General features: G+C 42.2%; 1 protein-coding gene across 1 annotated transcript in view; it reads right to left on the reverse strand.

Annotated features, from left to right (window-relative positions):
• Positions 1-15,616, reverse strand: part of csmd2 (CUB and Sushi multiple domains 2) — a 269,206-nt gene that overhangs the window by 8,875 nt on the left and 244,715 nt on the right. Inside the window, exons 58-70 of the mRNA XM_088602480.1 lie at positions 12,188-12,364; positions 11,461-11,640; positions 10,738-10,911; positions 9,274-9,447; positions 8,261-8,334; positions 7,836-7,947; positions 6,933-7,112; positions 5,914-5,979; positions 5,246-5,407; positions 4,514-4,626; positions 3,661-3,748; positions 853-991; positions 60-237 (exon numbers count right to left, since the gene is read on the reverse strand). Coding sequence (XP_088458606.1) covers positions 78-237; positions 853-991; positions 3,661-3,748; positions 4,514-4,626; positions 5,246-5,407; positions 5,914-5,979; positions 6,933-7,112; positions 7,836-7,947; positions 8,261-8,334; positions 9,274-9,447; positions 10,738-10,911; positions 11,461-11,640; positions 12,188-12,364 — 1,799 coding nt within the window. The 3' untranslated portion in view covers positions 60-77. The remainder of the gene's footprint in view (positions 1-59; positions 238-852; positions 992-3,660; positions 3,749-4,513; positions 4,627-5,245; positions 5,408-5,913; positions 5,980-6,932; positions 7,113-7,835; positions 7,948-8,260; positions 8,335-9,273; positions 9,448-10,737; positions 10,912-11,460; positions 11,641-12,187; positions 12,365-15,616) is intronic.

Genomic DNA, 15,616 nt, shown 5'->3' on the forward strand with positions numbered 1-15,616 from the left:
CTACTACTTGACTTCAACCACTAGACCACCCCAGCTCATGCTGTAAAATGCATTCTAACCTGGGAGGTGGGTGAGCGCTATACTGCTGTGCACACTGTGCTGACAGCAAACTCAGTCTCGTTGGTCATGATGTCAGTGGGCTGAATGTTGCGGTCATACATGGGGTTCTCAAAGGTGGCTCTGCCATTGGTGTTTTCATGACCGGCATAGCCATTGAATGGGACTTTGGGTCTCCTCCTGTGGACCAACAATAGAAAGAATTGTGAAGGTCACTTCCAGTGAGTGTGGACAACACTGTGACAAACCCAAATCAAATCCACTTTCTTAATGGAATTTAGAACTCCGGTGACAAACATATCAAATATCTAATTTCCTGCACAAGCCAATTAATTGTAAACTTATCATTAAAATCAGGAACTGGAAGGTGTCATTGTAGATGCTTACAAAACACACATGCCAAGATTTACAAATGTAATGCATTCCTCAAAACATGTTTGTATGGTGAAATTACACAATTTACTGTAATACTTTAGTTAACAAGATAAATGGACGATGAAATGCGTAGAAATGCTAAGAATGCAGATGCACTGAGGACCTGTGCTGTAGGAGGTCATGCTCTGAGGATGATGCTTTCTCATTGTCGCAAAGGTCTTTTTGTAAAGGTGAAAAACGGATATGAAAATGCGTGCCTCATTATAGCAAACACTTATAAACAGGGTGTTCATAAATTGCTGCATGGTTTTTCATTTTTCCTGTTAAAATATGACATACTGGTGTTTGAAAACTAGCAGATCTTATTGCAAGAGTTAGCGCGAGTTGCGGACACCCGGCCCGAAGCTGCTGAAGCCCAACCTGTGTTTGTAGAGATACAGGGCGAAGCCAGCTATGATCATGGCAATGAAAGGCACAAGGATGGCTGCTGCCACAGAGCTGCTGTTGGACGCGAAGTTGTAACCTGTGGTCTCCCGTTCCTTCTCCAGCAGGTTAGTATCTGCAAGACAGGACCAAGGGGTTGGTGGAACTACTATAAAAAACTGAGAAACAAAGAAAGAAAACTTGAATACAGCTGGAACTGGCATTGCAGACTTGAGGACTGAATCTTCATGTTTTCGTTTTGCTTGAATTCTCAGCTACAGTATCTTCAGAAACTAATTTTGAACAATTTAACTTTTTAAAAATGCTGTTTAACTTTTTAAAATGGTCTTAAGCATCTGAATATTTAAAGAGAACTTTGGGCCCTTTTTGGACTTGATGAGTAATAGGGGTGTCTGTTTCTCTTCTGTAAGAAACTGTTAAACTTTGACTCAACTTGAGTAAAACCTAAGTTAAAGGGCTTTCTACTTCTTACTGTTTAACATAATTATTGCTTGTTTTTCTTTTAAATCACGGATATTAATTTCAAGGCTTTAGGCAAAGACTAATCCAATTTTCCACAGATTCTCAGTTCCAAATTTTTCATAAAACAGAGACTGTGCACCTGCACAGAAAACAATGCCAGAAATCCTGAAAACAAAGTCAAGGCTTCAACATCTAATGAATTCAATTAGCCAAGACCAGAACGCTAGAACATAAAACTGCCATCAGGCATTTCATCCAACCCCCTGCCTGTTAATAAACCTGTCATTTGCACAATCTGTTTCAGGTTTCTGGATTACCAGATCCACGGCTGTCATTAAGAAGAACCAAGACTCTACTTTATTAAGGCAGATTTGACAAAATGGTTTTGAATTAAAAACCATGCCACCTGTTGCCCCATTTTTTACCAACTGTATCACTGAGACAGCTCTTTGAAGTCAAACCTGTTGATGCCCAGTCTCGGAGCAGAGATTCACTAATCTCAGAGATATATAAGGGAGCCAAACAAGCCAATTTAATTATCTGCTGCTAGGAGAATCAAGATGCCATAACAATAGAAAGAATAAGAACACAAAAAGAGTTTCTAGGTTTATATTTCATTAGCAATAAACAGCATATGAAACTCATACAGGTGCTCCAGCAAATATTATAAGATTGGAATCCAGTGAAAGGCTACAGTATATTGTCATTATTTGATTTGGCACATCTGAAGGAACCTGAAACAGAGCAACATTGCTTAATTTTCTGTGATATTTTTAATGCATTTTAAACATTTCGTCATCTCAGAGACAGAAAAAGGAAGAAACCAGGATAACACACAATAGTCCGAATATCGCAGGGACCAGTATTTTTGTCTTTAGTTCTTCTTCTTCTTGTTCTAATTGATAGTAGAAGTATTCTACTGTATATCTAATTCCACATCCACATGTGGGGTGTCTGTCGAGATCAATCTACTGTATTATTCAATGCCTTCTCATGGATTATCATCATCATTGTTAGAAAGTTGTATTCTTGGATGCATGCATGACAAGCCATTTAAATATTTCTGACTTAATATCCATTAAGAAAATGTCTTTCTTTACTAGGGATAGCCTTATGTCTGCCTGCTATCTGGATGCGATGCTCTTATACAAGCAAAGCTGCATCTGTTTACAGGATTGTCACTCTCTCCATTTGTCCTTCTCCCTCTCTCTCTGTGAATGAACTTGTCTGGTGGAGGTTGGCTCATCTCCTTCTCAGACCTGTTTAAGACTGACAGATGAGAGACGGAGCAATTTCACCTCCAGAGGCAAAGTCATCAAATACCTCCGCAAAATAACATCTGTTCCGCTCTGATGAAAACACAACAAACTCTCTCCTCAGAGGCACGGCAACTCAAAGCTTGTTGGTGCGAACACCTGGGTAGACTCCAAAAACAAAGTCTCTTAAAAGTTAACCAGCAACGTTAGCTAAACAGAATATCTTGACAAAGGGGGTACTTCAGGCTAATCACTGGTGTGGATTTAAAGTTTAACTGTTGTCCATCCATTTTATTATCTTTTCATCCCATTCAGGGCTGCGGGGAACTTGGAGCCTGTCCTGACAAGCAACAGGCGCATGGCGGGAGACACCCAGGTTGGGAGGCCAGTCCATCACAGGGTAGACAGACACAAACACAAAGCAAACCTGGGCCAGTTTCCCCACAAGCCAATTCACCTGCCAGTATGTCTCTGTACTGTGGGAGGAGACCGGAGTACCAGAAGGAAATCCACTTGTGTTGAAACCAGCATGTGGGGAGCATATACAGTAGTACAAGCTCCATGTAGACAGCTTCCAGGTCCAAACTGAACACAGAGCTCCATCACTGCAAGTCAGCAATGCTAACCATTGTGCCGGCATGCCAACCTTGAACTACTGTGTGTTATATTAATTCAGATGATGATTTTCACCAAATGTTTTACTGTACATTTGCCCCCATTTATACAGCTGGGCATTGTACTAATATGTGAAGTACCACGACTAAAAAGTATAATAGCATTGAGAACTGGGGGTTTGATTCCACCATTTTTGAGTTATTTCAAAGTCTTCACCACTACTCCACACTATTTCTGGTCTACCAGTACATCTACCATATAGTATGAACATCCTTTTCAGTCTGGGGTGAAAGTCAAGAGCAGTACTTGTAATAAACCGAGGCTGTGAATCAGAACACTACAGGGGAAATAACTATCCTATGATGTCTCAGTCCATCTTTTTAAACAAATAAAGTCAAAATACAGTATAACGCTGCTAATCGTAGCCGATAATGTGTCAATAAAGACTTACCCAGTCTCTGGAGTCCGAACTGCCCAAACCCTTTCCCTCGGACAAACCCCTGGTACACAAATGAACTGCTCGAAGCCATGGAGGACACCTGGAGACACACAGTAATGCAAAATGGTTTGATGGCAGAAAGTACTTTCTTCAACAGGGGAATATATTTTAATTCCAACGATGTGCTGTCTTTGTGAGTGATTGCTACCAATAACAGACTTTTGGCACTTTAGAAAATTTAAAAAAGCACCCATGGTGGAATGTGACATTTTAATTAAATACGTTAATACAGGTAACTCTAATATCTACAATTTCAGTCTGAAAGGACAATATTAATAAAGATTTGAGGAAAACTATGTGAAGGAGAACAGTGTTCAGCTTGTCTGCTAGCAGAAGTTTTATTCAACAGACAAACCACGTCTTGAGAGACTTTGGAAAATGTCTCATTTAAATCACACCCACCAACTTCTACATCCAATTCCACTTCCACTTCCACATATGGGGTGTCTATTTGATTGATCTATTATTCAGTGCCTTTTCATAGTGTTCATAATTCTGTCACTTTGACTAACACTTTGCAAAGGCACCTTAAATATGCATAGCGTGTGCACAGCACATTCTAAAGCAAAACTCTGAGAGTTTAGTACGGCGTACCCCAGAAGAAAAAGCAAGTATAAAGCAGGGAATCAAAGAGAAATTCAAACAGATGTATGAAAATGTAGCTAACCATTATGCATACCACAGTACTTGCATGGCACTGGGTTGGCATAACTGTGTGCCACTTTGCCATGATAAAACATTTCTAAGAGATGCACCTGTAATTTGTGGAGGTCAGAAGATGGCTTTCTTTACAAGGTTTACTTACATGACCATCCAAAGCCCAGTTCTCACTCTTGAACTTGTTGACAAATATCTCCACTGGGCCTCGGATCTGATACACCTGCAAAAGCAAGTGGGCCTCTTCTTTCTTGTAGGTGCCTGGAAAGTCAAAGGGAAGTATATTCAGTGTGCCTTGGAGTACAGCGGGGCAGGGATATCAGAGATTGACCATGTCTGTTGTTTTGCAGTAATGGGCTTGATTACATAACAGAATGTCAGATTAGCCTGCCAGCCATTAAAATATAAATTTAAATTAAAAAAAAAATAGGATAAATTTAAGCTATTGTTAAGCCATTGGTTTTACGTATGGAATAAGCAAAGACATAAAAAAGACTTAGAAAGACCTACAGTATAGCCACTAAGGGACCTAGACTGAATAACCATGTTGTAAATGAAAGCTTCAGACATATTTATTTTATAAAATCAAGACTGTAGAGCTTAAGCCATTACACCCAGAAAAGTGCAGCTAAGGAACCCAGTCTCTATTCTGATACTTTTAAATTGCTCTTGGGTCCGAAAAGGTTCATTTCACATTGTCTACAAACAGTTAGGATGCTGTGGGTGCCTGGGATTGTAGATTGGGATTGAACATTTTCCTATCGTTTTCCACATTCTTACCCCACAATTCATGAACCCCGAACACAAAATCAATGATAAAAAAAAGGGGATGATGGAATCCGTCAAGGCCATCATAAAGGCCCCTCGCAAACCCCCATACCGGCCAGCTTGAGCTCCACGCCGCTGTGGTCGATGAGGGTGGCGTTGACACGGTTGTTGTAGTGCTCAAAGCTGGTGATACTCAACATGGCTGGTTGCTTCTTCCCCAGGTACTCATAGGAGCCCTTCCACAGGGAGTTCTTGGCAAAGACGTCTCCTGGGACTGAGCCAGAGGACAAGAGGAATCAGGTGGGTGACAGGATGAGACCAATAACCAGAGGCTTGCCCTGCTTGTAGTTTCATAAACAGTATATAACACAGCAAACAAAAGAGCCATTGCAGACTTCAAACACCTGGGGGCTGAGCCTCTAGCTTCCTGTCTGCTGCAGCTCTATTGCACTTAACATCAGGAATGCTGAAGCTGTTGGCTTTTTTTATTTTAAACCTTATTAGTGTTTCTCTTTCTACAGCTGGTCCGTTACAGTTGGGACTTGTTGTCTTGTTTTTAGTTCTGGACAGCAAAACATCTGGAATGTTGTAGCAAGAAAATGCCCAATAGTATATAAAAAAACATCTTGCATTGTACTCTAAACTGTACACAAAGTGTTTTCGCAAATGGCAGATTTGCTGATTCTTAGCTTTTAAATGTTAAAAAATGTGTTACTTATCTCAAACTTTTGTCAGCGTTTGAAGAAGCAGACTGTGATAAAAACTACTGCAATTATATACCTGGAAGTCTGGCATTGGGCACTTCTTGTACTGTTCCAATGTTGTTCCCACTGGGTCTGGTATCAGCTAAACAAAGTGAAATAAAGCCACAATTAGAACATAAAATCACATAAAATCCAGGAGACTCCTTGTGGATTTGTTTTATCCCAGCTGCACATGATGTGGAATCCGTCATAATGACAAACCTTCTTACAGTATATGCCGACAAGTTAATCCATTGATTAATCGGCCATTGTCATTTCTTAAAAGGGCACTGCTCCAATATTATCCTCTGCAGTTGTTTAGGTAGGCTTGCACGCACACAGGAGGTAGATTTTATTAGCTTTTATATCATGGTGGTGACAACGTATCTCCAAAAGGTCTCCCACAGGTGTACTTAATGCTTACGTCTATGCAGAGTTTCCTCAGTTTTGCTGTGCATAGCTCCCCCCCCCATGTTTTAGAATTTATTTTGAGAAGCGGCTGCAGAATATTTCAATGAAATGTAGTTCTGCGTACTGTATGTGAGTTGCATATTCCTACGGTTTTCTTCCATGTTAACAATGTTGTGCATTGTCATTCACTGCTGTCACCTGTTTTCCTTTCCTAAAGTCTTGTTAAAGTTACTGGATCTACACTGATTCAATTTTTTTTTTTAAATGCAGGCTTATAAGATGATGGGGCATCTTAAGAGCAATAAACATGGTTTTTCAAGGGCATGTGATTAAAAACTGACAGGGGGGCTCTAGGTCAGATAACCTGAAAGAGTGCAGGGTCCCATTTTTTTTCTTAAAATCTGCTTACAACCAGAGTGTCTTCTTTACAAACATTGTGATTGCGCAGGTAAACAGATATGTGATATAACGAGTTTGTACAGTATATGCAAACTCTGATGTAGGGTCTTTACAAACCATCACAGGAAATGGACCAGCCTGAGCTGGGAGCAGGTCAGCTCCCTTGTTTCTGGGGGACATGCTATTCTGTCTATGAAGGCGTTGACATGGAGGCTGTACTGGAGGAGCGGGACACCCGGGACTCACCTGAACAGACAGGGGGCTTGCCAGTCCAGCTGCCATCGGCCCGGCAGGTCCTGTGTTCTGACCCCCCGGTCAAGTAGAAGCCAGGCTGGCAGGAGTAGAGAAGGGTGTACCCCAGGGACGGCAGCTCGATAGCGCTGACATCAGCCCTCACTGGCAGCTCTGGTTGGCTACAGTGGTGGGCTGCATGACACACCAACAAAGATCCTGAGCTACACACACATGCTCAAGTCTGAGAGAAGTCCACAATGTTGACCAGACAGAGTCCTGAACTCATCAGAGTTGCACTACAACACATACTCAACAACAGAGAACTTCACAGTTACACAGTCACAAAACTGTAGAGTCATAGCATTGAACATTCACATCTTCACAGCATCAGAATATTGTGCTGCTGTTTAGCACATATTTCTTGGCAGAAAAGAGAACATTTTGCAGCCATGAAGTCACCGAGGCACACAATTACATGGAGAGCAGGTCAGACAGTTGCAGTTAGAAAATGACACAGGTGAACTTACAGTACAGAGAGCCTTAGAGTGGTGAAGTCTCACATTCACAAATTCACAGTGATTGCACACACCGTAACACACATTGTTACTCTATCATACCCAGCGTGGGGCTGCAGCACAGCTGTGCTTGCTGTAGTGCTAGCAGTGCACTACAGTAGATACAGTATGTGAAAGTACAGTACGGTATGAAGTACATCAGAAATGTTTTTAAAAGGTTGTTTACTGCATTAGATATCCTTACTAATGTTTCACGTGATGAATGTTTGTTTATTGAATTAAAAACAATATATTGGACAGGACTCAATGTTCACCTTAATGACAAAAAGAAAAAGGAGGAAGGGAAATAAAACATGCAGAGTGATCCCATGTCCAGTGCCCGGCTCTGGTGCACTCTCACCTGTGCACTCTGGCTGGATCCCGCTCCAGGTGAGGTTGGGCAGGCAGGTGCGGGTGATGGAGCCCTGGAGCAGGTAGCCCTTCCTGCAGCTGAAGAACAGCGTGCTGCCAATCTGGGGGACACAGCCACACACCTGGCTTTAACACAGCACGATCTCCGGGACGCAGGAAGCAGAGGAGACAGACTGAAGCTCACGAAGCTCACTTCAGTTCCAGCTTTCCCCAGGTCACCCCTTACTGTATGCATTTTTTAAAAGATGCAGGCACTTGTCCAGAATTCGTATTTATTTGAGATCAAATGAACACTTCCAGGAAGAAAACCGTGCATGAAACAACAATGAAAGGTTTTTGCGATCAGGTCTCTGATCCACTCAAAGCCCCGGCAGTTAGCAATTTTCTGCTGTACACAAAAACGCATCTCCTTACCTGGTGGCCCTGTGAGTTATTCTGGATTCCAAACAAGGGGACGCCTGGGTCCACACAGCTGGTGTGGCTAGGATCTGTAAATGACACCAGCTAAACTTCAACAACCTCAACAATAAGAAAATCACAATACTGACAAAAATCAGGGAGCTGAAAAACAAAGGCAGATTAAAGTCTTAGTTTAATTTAACAAATAATTGCGGATTTATTTATTTATAATTTTTTACTTGTCAGTTTTCTGCTTCTGGCAGAATAATCATTCATTTCGAGAATGTGTTATGAAATGTGTGCCAAAAATACAACACAATTACTAGCCAAAAAAAAGCTTTAGATTGTCCTAAACCCTATGTTCCATCCAAACTCAACATCAGTTTGGGGTAAGAGTCGGATTTAGTTCTAGCTGTTCAGAAGTCTTCAGGCTTTCCAACAATTTTTAGATCAAGGTGCACCGTGAACTGTTTGCATCACACTTATGGCTACACTAACACTCCTGATGCCCACTCTCCAGCGAAGTAGAAAAAACATAAAATTGATATCAAGTAGCTTGCATTCTAACAGCTGTATTATATTGGTAAAGGTCACAGAATAAATGTATAGGCAGAGTTTTTAATTAGCATACTCAATGAAGCAAAAGTACGAAATGCAACAATTAAACATGCCCATCATTTTCTAAATTGTACTAAGAACATGCTTTTCCAACTTCAACGTCATTTTTTAAGTTGTTTCCCTGACGTCGTTCCTTTCCACCAGTATATGTTCCGCAATTTCCATCCTTGAACACTTAACCACTACTTCAGAACAAAAGAAGCAATGTTTACTGTAGTAGGCCAGGAGCTCCTGGTAACATTCCAGGCTGAACTTTTGCCAAGAAACACATTTTCTCTCTGCAGCATCAGCAATTCAGTGTGGCTCTTTACACTGCACTCTTAAGAGAGACAAGAGAAAAGCACTGCCTTGGCTTCATAGCTGGGGAACTCAGCCAGCTGGACTGGGCCTCGACCTTCATCGTACAGTACCTATACAGGAGGGCTGTGTGCCGCTCCAGGTGCCATCGGACTGGCAGTAGCGCCGGGCCGAGCCCACCAGGACCAGCGGGGGAAAGCATGAGAAAGAGACGGAGGAGAGGTAGGTGAAGCCGCGGTCCTCCCGTCGGCCCTGGGATGGCATCCCCGGATCACCACAGAACACAGCTGCGGAGAGACACATGGAGAGGGTTCAAGGACTCGGAGCCACACACAGCGTCTTCAGCACGAACAGTGAAACACGAACCAGGCAGCACCAGTGGAAACTACAGGGAGACGCGTTTACAGAGACAAAATGGAAGCGCCTCTGTGCAGAAAGGGTGTTGGAGACCCTGAACAAGCAGCCCAGCTGTGGAAGCGGATACTGTACCTTATGATTTTTCAAGGAAACAGCTGGATGAGACTCTTGGATCAATTAACTATGAGCGATCAAATGAGATAGGTAGTCCAGATGGCCTCCTCTCGGTTCTAATCTTTCTCATATTCTTATGTGAGTGAAATACTGAGATAGAAGGACAACAGATGCCTGGAAAGATGTGTTTTATTACTGTTACTGCAATTTGACAGGAGGATACTTAAGTGAAAAATGAATGCTGTCAATACAGCCTTTAACCATCTAACCAAGTATAAGAATTGAATAATTCTTCAACAGGGGCTTTTAATCAAACGCAATTTCAATTTATTTTAACTTAATAATTTGAATAACAGGCATTTTAATGTTTTTATTCTTCCTTTTGATTTGTATATTTTCGTGTTCATCATCAAATTCTTATTTTGAGTACAAACTTATCATATATGCAGTAACTCCCCTCAACTACAATGGAATTGTCCAATTTTACCCATAGTTCTTCTGCATTTGTCATCTAAATATCATTTACTTGCATGGCCATCAACAAGCTGATAGTACTGTGTCCTGCCCTGTTATTTTTTTCTGCTGCAGTGGACTTTTGATCAAAAGGTTCTTTGTTTAAGCGCCTAATCAGTCGTTCACCTAGAAGCTGCGATAGGATGGAAAACTAAGGGGAAGTGCGTTTAAAACAGTGAACAGGAGACATTTTTTTACACAGAAGGTTATCTGTGCCTGAACTGAACTGTCTAGCCAAGCTGTCACAGATGACACCCTGGATTCGTTCAAAAACCAGCCTGGATGAGATCCCGTGGTCATGAGCTGCGGGACTCCAGACGCGCTAGACGCTGAGTCACACTGGGCCGAGTGGCCTCCTCTCTCATGTTTTTCAGAGAGCACCTCCTGAAGCGCCTCATAACTCTGCAGCAGCAGCTGGTGATGCATAGACGCACTCTCCCCCTTGTCTCTGTGCGTCCTGGTGGATAAAATCACCCGCTAACTAGCTAGATACAGTATGTGCTTATTATCTCCATGTCAAGGCTGCTCATGTTAAAGAGGGGCAATTATTTCACAGTCTTGGCTTTCGCTCTAGGGAATGGGAAGAAACATACGGAAGCACTGGGGCCTCTCGCCGCTCCAGGTGCCATTGCCCTGGCAGGTGAGCACCGCAGGCAGGGATAGCTGGTACCCCTCAATACAGGCGTAGCTCACGCTGGCACCCCAGTGGAGATCCGAGCCCACCACCCTCCCGTTGGGAATGCTGGGAGGCGATGGACACACGATTGCTGCAAGACAATACAAAAAAAAACCCCACAATGTAACAGAATGCAGAGTTAAAATCCATTGGGATTAACACACTCTAGGAATGTTGCTTTGGGGAAAGAAAGAGATCATGCTTTAGGGAAAGAGATCATCTTTTGTTAGAACAACCCATGCCTGTCTTATTCTTTGAGTGTGAGGTGTGAGAATCTAGGATTAGCTTAATAAACCTAACGTCAAAGTCTTCAGAGGTACAAGAAAATGCTTAGAAAGCAAAGGACTATGGATCTGTCTTTTTAGGGTATCAAACAGAGGCAGGATTTCCATTACTTAAAGGAATGGGAAATGACTGACAGGCTAGTAAGTCAGGCAGACATACTACCATACTGTAAATTGCAAATTAATTTAAACATGATAAAGCAATTAGCATGCTGGTATTATGTTTGCACCAGAGACCAATTGTACGATATATAATTTTCCTTTGCAAGACTTGTTGCCTCAGTATAAACCGAAACGCAGGTCAGCCATACACACAAACCCAGCATGTTGAGGGCAGCCAGGAAAAACAGCCATACCTCTGCAGATGGGTTTGGTGCCGTTCCATGTGCGGTCTTTGGTACAGCCGAGGCTGGAGGCACGGTCCGCGTCCATGCTGAAGCCAGGGGCGCACTGGAAGGACACCGTGTGGTTGTAGGTGAAGTCATTGCCGATTCTCACACCGTTAGCGGGCACGCCCGGGTCCCCACAGTTGATCACTTGATTGGGAAAAGAGCAGAGAGAGAGAGCCATGCAGACTCACAGCACCGAGCCCAGACCAGTGACGTCCACCCTTGCTCTCGTTCTCCTCTCCCACAACGTGAGAATCTGGTCTGACACTTCCCAAGGGGGTTTCTTCAACTCCCTCTTCAAGTGAGGATCCTGCTCAGCTTTTCCTTTACTGTGAATTGTAATTAAGCGCCTACAGTATATTCTGAAATTCTCCTTTCTCTAAGTATTTATTCCACCAACAGTTTATTTTGCTGCTAACACATATAAACCTAGAGCAGCACATTTACTTTAAAAAAGTATTTTTTTTTTTGCTAAAAAGGTAACGCATGGCTTTTGTGTGAAACATTCTCTAACATTGAATCCTGGTGCATCTCAAAAACTCCCGTCTTTTTCTGTGTAGTTTGTACACTGGTTCAATATCCTCTAACTCATACACAGGCTTTCACTGCAGGGGGAATTATAATAATTTGGCGCCACTGATGCTGTTCTTCCTATAGCTGAAATGCTGGTGTTGCGGTGAGAGTAGGGGGTTACCTGTGCACTCAGGCATGGTGCCAGTCCAGGTGCCATTGACGGTGCAGTGGCGGGTCAGCAGCCCTGTGGAGTAGTAGCCCTCACGACAGGAGTAGGTGATCGAGCGCGAGAACACCAGGCCATCGTGGAACAGAACCTGCGCGTTCTGGGGGGTGCCAGGGTTTCCACAGGACACCACTGACAGACCAAGGGAGGTGAACAGAGACAGAGAGCAGGAAAGAGAATAATTGCAGCGTCTTAAGTGGAAACACGATCTTGTACTACTGAATCACACAAAGTTAACCATTTGTTCTGGTAATGAGATACAAGGAGTAGCTCGTGCAGTTACTCTTCCCTTGATCAAGAGTGCTGCCAATAATGGTCTCTTTCACCCCTTTTCAACTTCTGGTTCCTAAGGATGTTAATACAATGATTGGAAGATTCACCAGTACTGTATATCAGCTCATAAATGCTGACTAGTGATGCTGATGAAGACCATAACCGGGTTTCTTTCAAGAAATTGCTGGATGAGGTACGCAGGCAACCAAGTTAGGTACTAGTTTCACAGCAACATATTTAAAAAAAAAAAGCCAAAAAGAAAGTACAGCCTTAACCATTTGCATTGTAATACTGAGCTGTGTTTCTAACACATAGCCATAACATGAAAGACTAAAGTAACAATGAAACCAGTAACTGTTTTGATCAGGATGTTTGTATTTCTCATTTAGGTAAACTATGCTCATTTCAGAAGCAGACTGCTGTTTACAGATTTCTTTGTACCAAACCCAAAACCTCCTCCAGCTTTGACACTAATGACAAATTATTTCTACACTTTCCTCCAAACAACCACCCCCTCCAAACCTATAAAATCTAGTCACTGTTGAAAATGTCGATGCACACAAGGGAGAGGTTAGGGAGATGCAGAATTGAGCTGAAGGGTCGCACGCAGAAAAGAGCAGCACAGTTGGGGTGAGATGATAATCATGAAGCTGCCTCACTTTTCAACAGTGATGCAGCTTCATCTATTATATTTTTCAATTTCATTTGTTTTCCACAAGCTTTTTAATCTGCTCTGTAGAGCATTCAGTAATGACCAGCTGTGATCGTGCTGATGTTTCTGCCAACAGACCACAGGTGTATCATTTCAGGCCATGAGGGGAAATGGCAGGAAAGAGGACCAAAGAGTTATAGGAAAAATTTGCCTAAGGCAGAAACAAAAAGACGAGGCTAAAATGATGCTGCCAGAGTAAACCAGTTAAATGTTTCATTACAGCTACTTGTTTGTACTCTCTTGCCTTAAACCCTTCACTGTGAACATTAAAATGTCAAAGAGCTTTGGCCTGAAGTCAGATACTTCCTGGAGCATGGAGTCTAGAGTCCCCTCCCCAATGGTTTTTAAATGGGAAAGAGTCAGAACATGATCTCAGCTGGGTCTCATCCTCCTGTCCACCTTGTGGATGACACTCTCTTATCATGCAAAGATCAAAAGGGCCATTTATATGGCACAGAACCCGACACCGATTGTGACACCAGATGGTAACGAATTCCTTGTCATCTTTCTCTTTTTGTATCAGTTTGAATTTATTTTAAAAATATGTTCTATTCATTGTTTTAAAGGGGTCTGTCTTATGACAGCCATTTCAAGAAGCTGAATTACAATATTCATTATGAGACAGATCTCCTTGTGCTTATGTGAGTTTCATCCAGGTGCTCCAGTTTCCTCCCAGTGTCCAAAGACATGCTGGTAGGTTAATTGGCTTCTAGGAATACTGACCCTGGTGTGAGTGTGTACGTGTCTGAGTTCATGTCAGTCTGCCCTGTGATGGACTGTCCAAGGTGAACTCTGCCTGGTGCCTGTTGCTTTCCAGGAGAGACTCCAGCTTCCCCTGTGATGCTTGAATTGGAAGAATCAGTTGGTAGAATGGATGGATGGATTATGAGATAGATGTGTAAAATGAAAAAAAAAATAGTAGATTGACCAAACTCATCTTGCCACTGATCTGATGGACCTCACAGAGCTCTTTGTTCATGCTTAACAACGAGTAAGGTAGATTTAAGGTAACAAACATGTGGCATAATAGTTGTGGGGAATGAACAAATGAGCACTGTGGGGTGTCTTCAGCACTGACAGGGTAACATTACACATCTGCTTCTGAAACCATCTTCCAGCCTGGATGGAAGTCATGGCAGCCTAAGCCCTAGACAGTGCCGATCTGTATAATCCACCACAGCCTGCCTTCACCTTTAAGGACCACACTAACTGGAGCAGACAGTCTGGAACTTTGACAGTGAAAAACACCTTCAAAAATCCAAAGATCCCATCCCGAATCATCACATGAAACCGTTTGCCAATAAATCTTCCCCTGATGCCAGAAAGGAAAAGATTTATGGAAAACTCTGGTGCAACCATAACTAATTCTGCCTGAACAAATCGGCTCAGTGTTATTGAAAAAAAAAAACAACAACAAAAAGAAAAACACTTCACAGTTGTTACGATAAGAATGCAAGTGATTTGCTGGTCTTGAACCAGCATGAGTGAAGTGGCGCAGTTGACTCTTAATACTGTAGTTTCTGCTGTAAAGCTGCAAAAGCATGTGGAAGTGAATCAACTTGAAAGAGTAGAAACTGATGAAGATTTCTTTTTCATGAGAATGGTTAGGGGATGGACAGCAATTCAAGATATAAGCAACAGATCTCTCTTGCACATAGAAACAATAAACTGTTAATTAATTAATAATTTTCCTAATTACAAAGTTTTTTGTACATGACTTGTTTCCCTGCAAAAATATGAGACAAGAAGTATTTTTCTCCCTGGTTGATCTTTGTCACTCTTATGTCTGTCCTGAGAAATTACCAATTTTTCTTCTGCATTTCTTCCTGTCTTGTGTCATTTTAAGCCCAAGGAAGTTGAATATGGAATTGCCATATATGCTTGCAGACGCCTTTTTGTTTTTTCTCAGGCATTAACAATAAATTCCTGGATCAATTAGATACTAATTTCAATTTGGCTAGATGGGCCGAATGGTCTTCTCTCAGTTGTAAGTGTTCCTTGTGTTCCTGTGAAGGTTTAAGAGGATGAAGCAACACAGGGCTCCATGCTCAAAGGCTCAGAAAGGTAGAAGATGAGGTACCAGGTCATCTTATTCTGGTCAGACAAGGCCCTGTACTGTGTGAGAGACTATGTGTTCACTTGTTTAGTTTGCATCAGGTTTTGAACCAGACTAATATGCCACCACTAACATGCATGTAAGGAAAGGGCTTGATAAGATGAAGCACACTATATGATGAACACTGCATTAACTAGCATGAGAGTCAGAAAATTCTTTCTACAAAATTTCATAATTGTGACCTTCCGCTGACATTTCAGTCAAGTTGATAATATACTGTTTTTCATTAAACAAGTGGGGATACATTTATTCTGATGAGAGCTTTCATTTATACAGGCTTTTG

Source organism: Lepisosteus platostomus, chromosome 13 (genome assembly GCF_059453375.1).
Source record: "Lepisosteus platostomus isolate fLepPlt1 chromosome 13, fLepPlt1.hap1, whole genome shotgun sequence".
NCBI classification, from domain to species: Eukaryota; Metazoa; Chordata; class Actinopteri; order Semionotiformes; family Lepisosteidae; genus Lepisosteus; species Lepisosteus platostomus.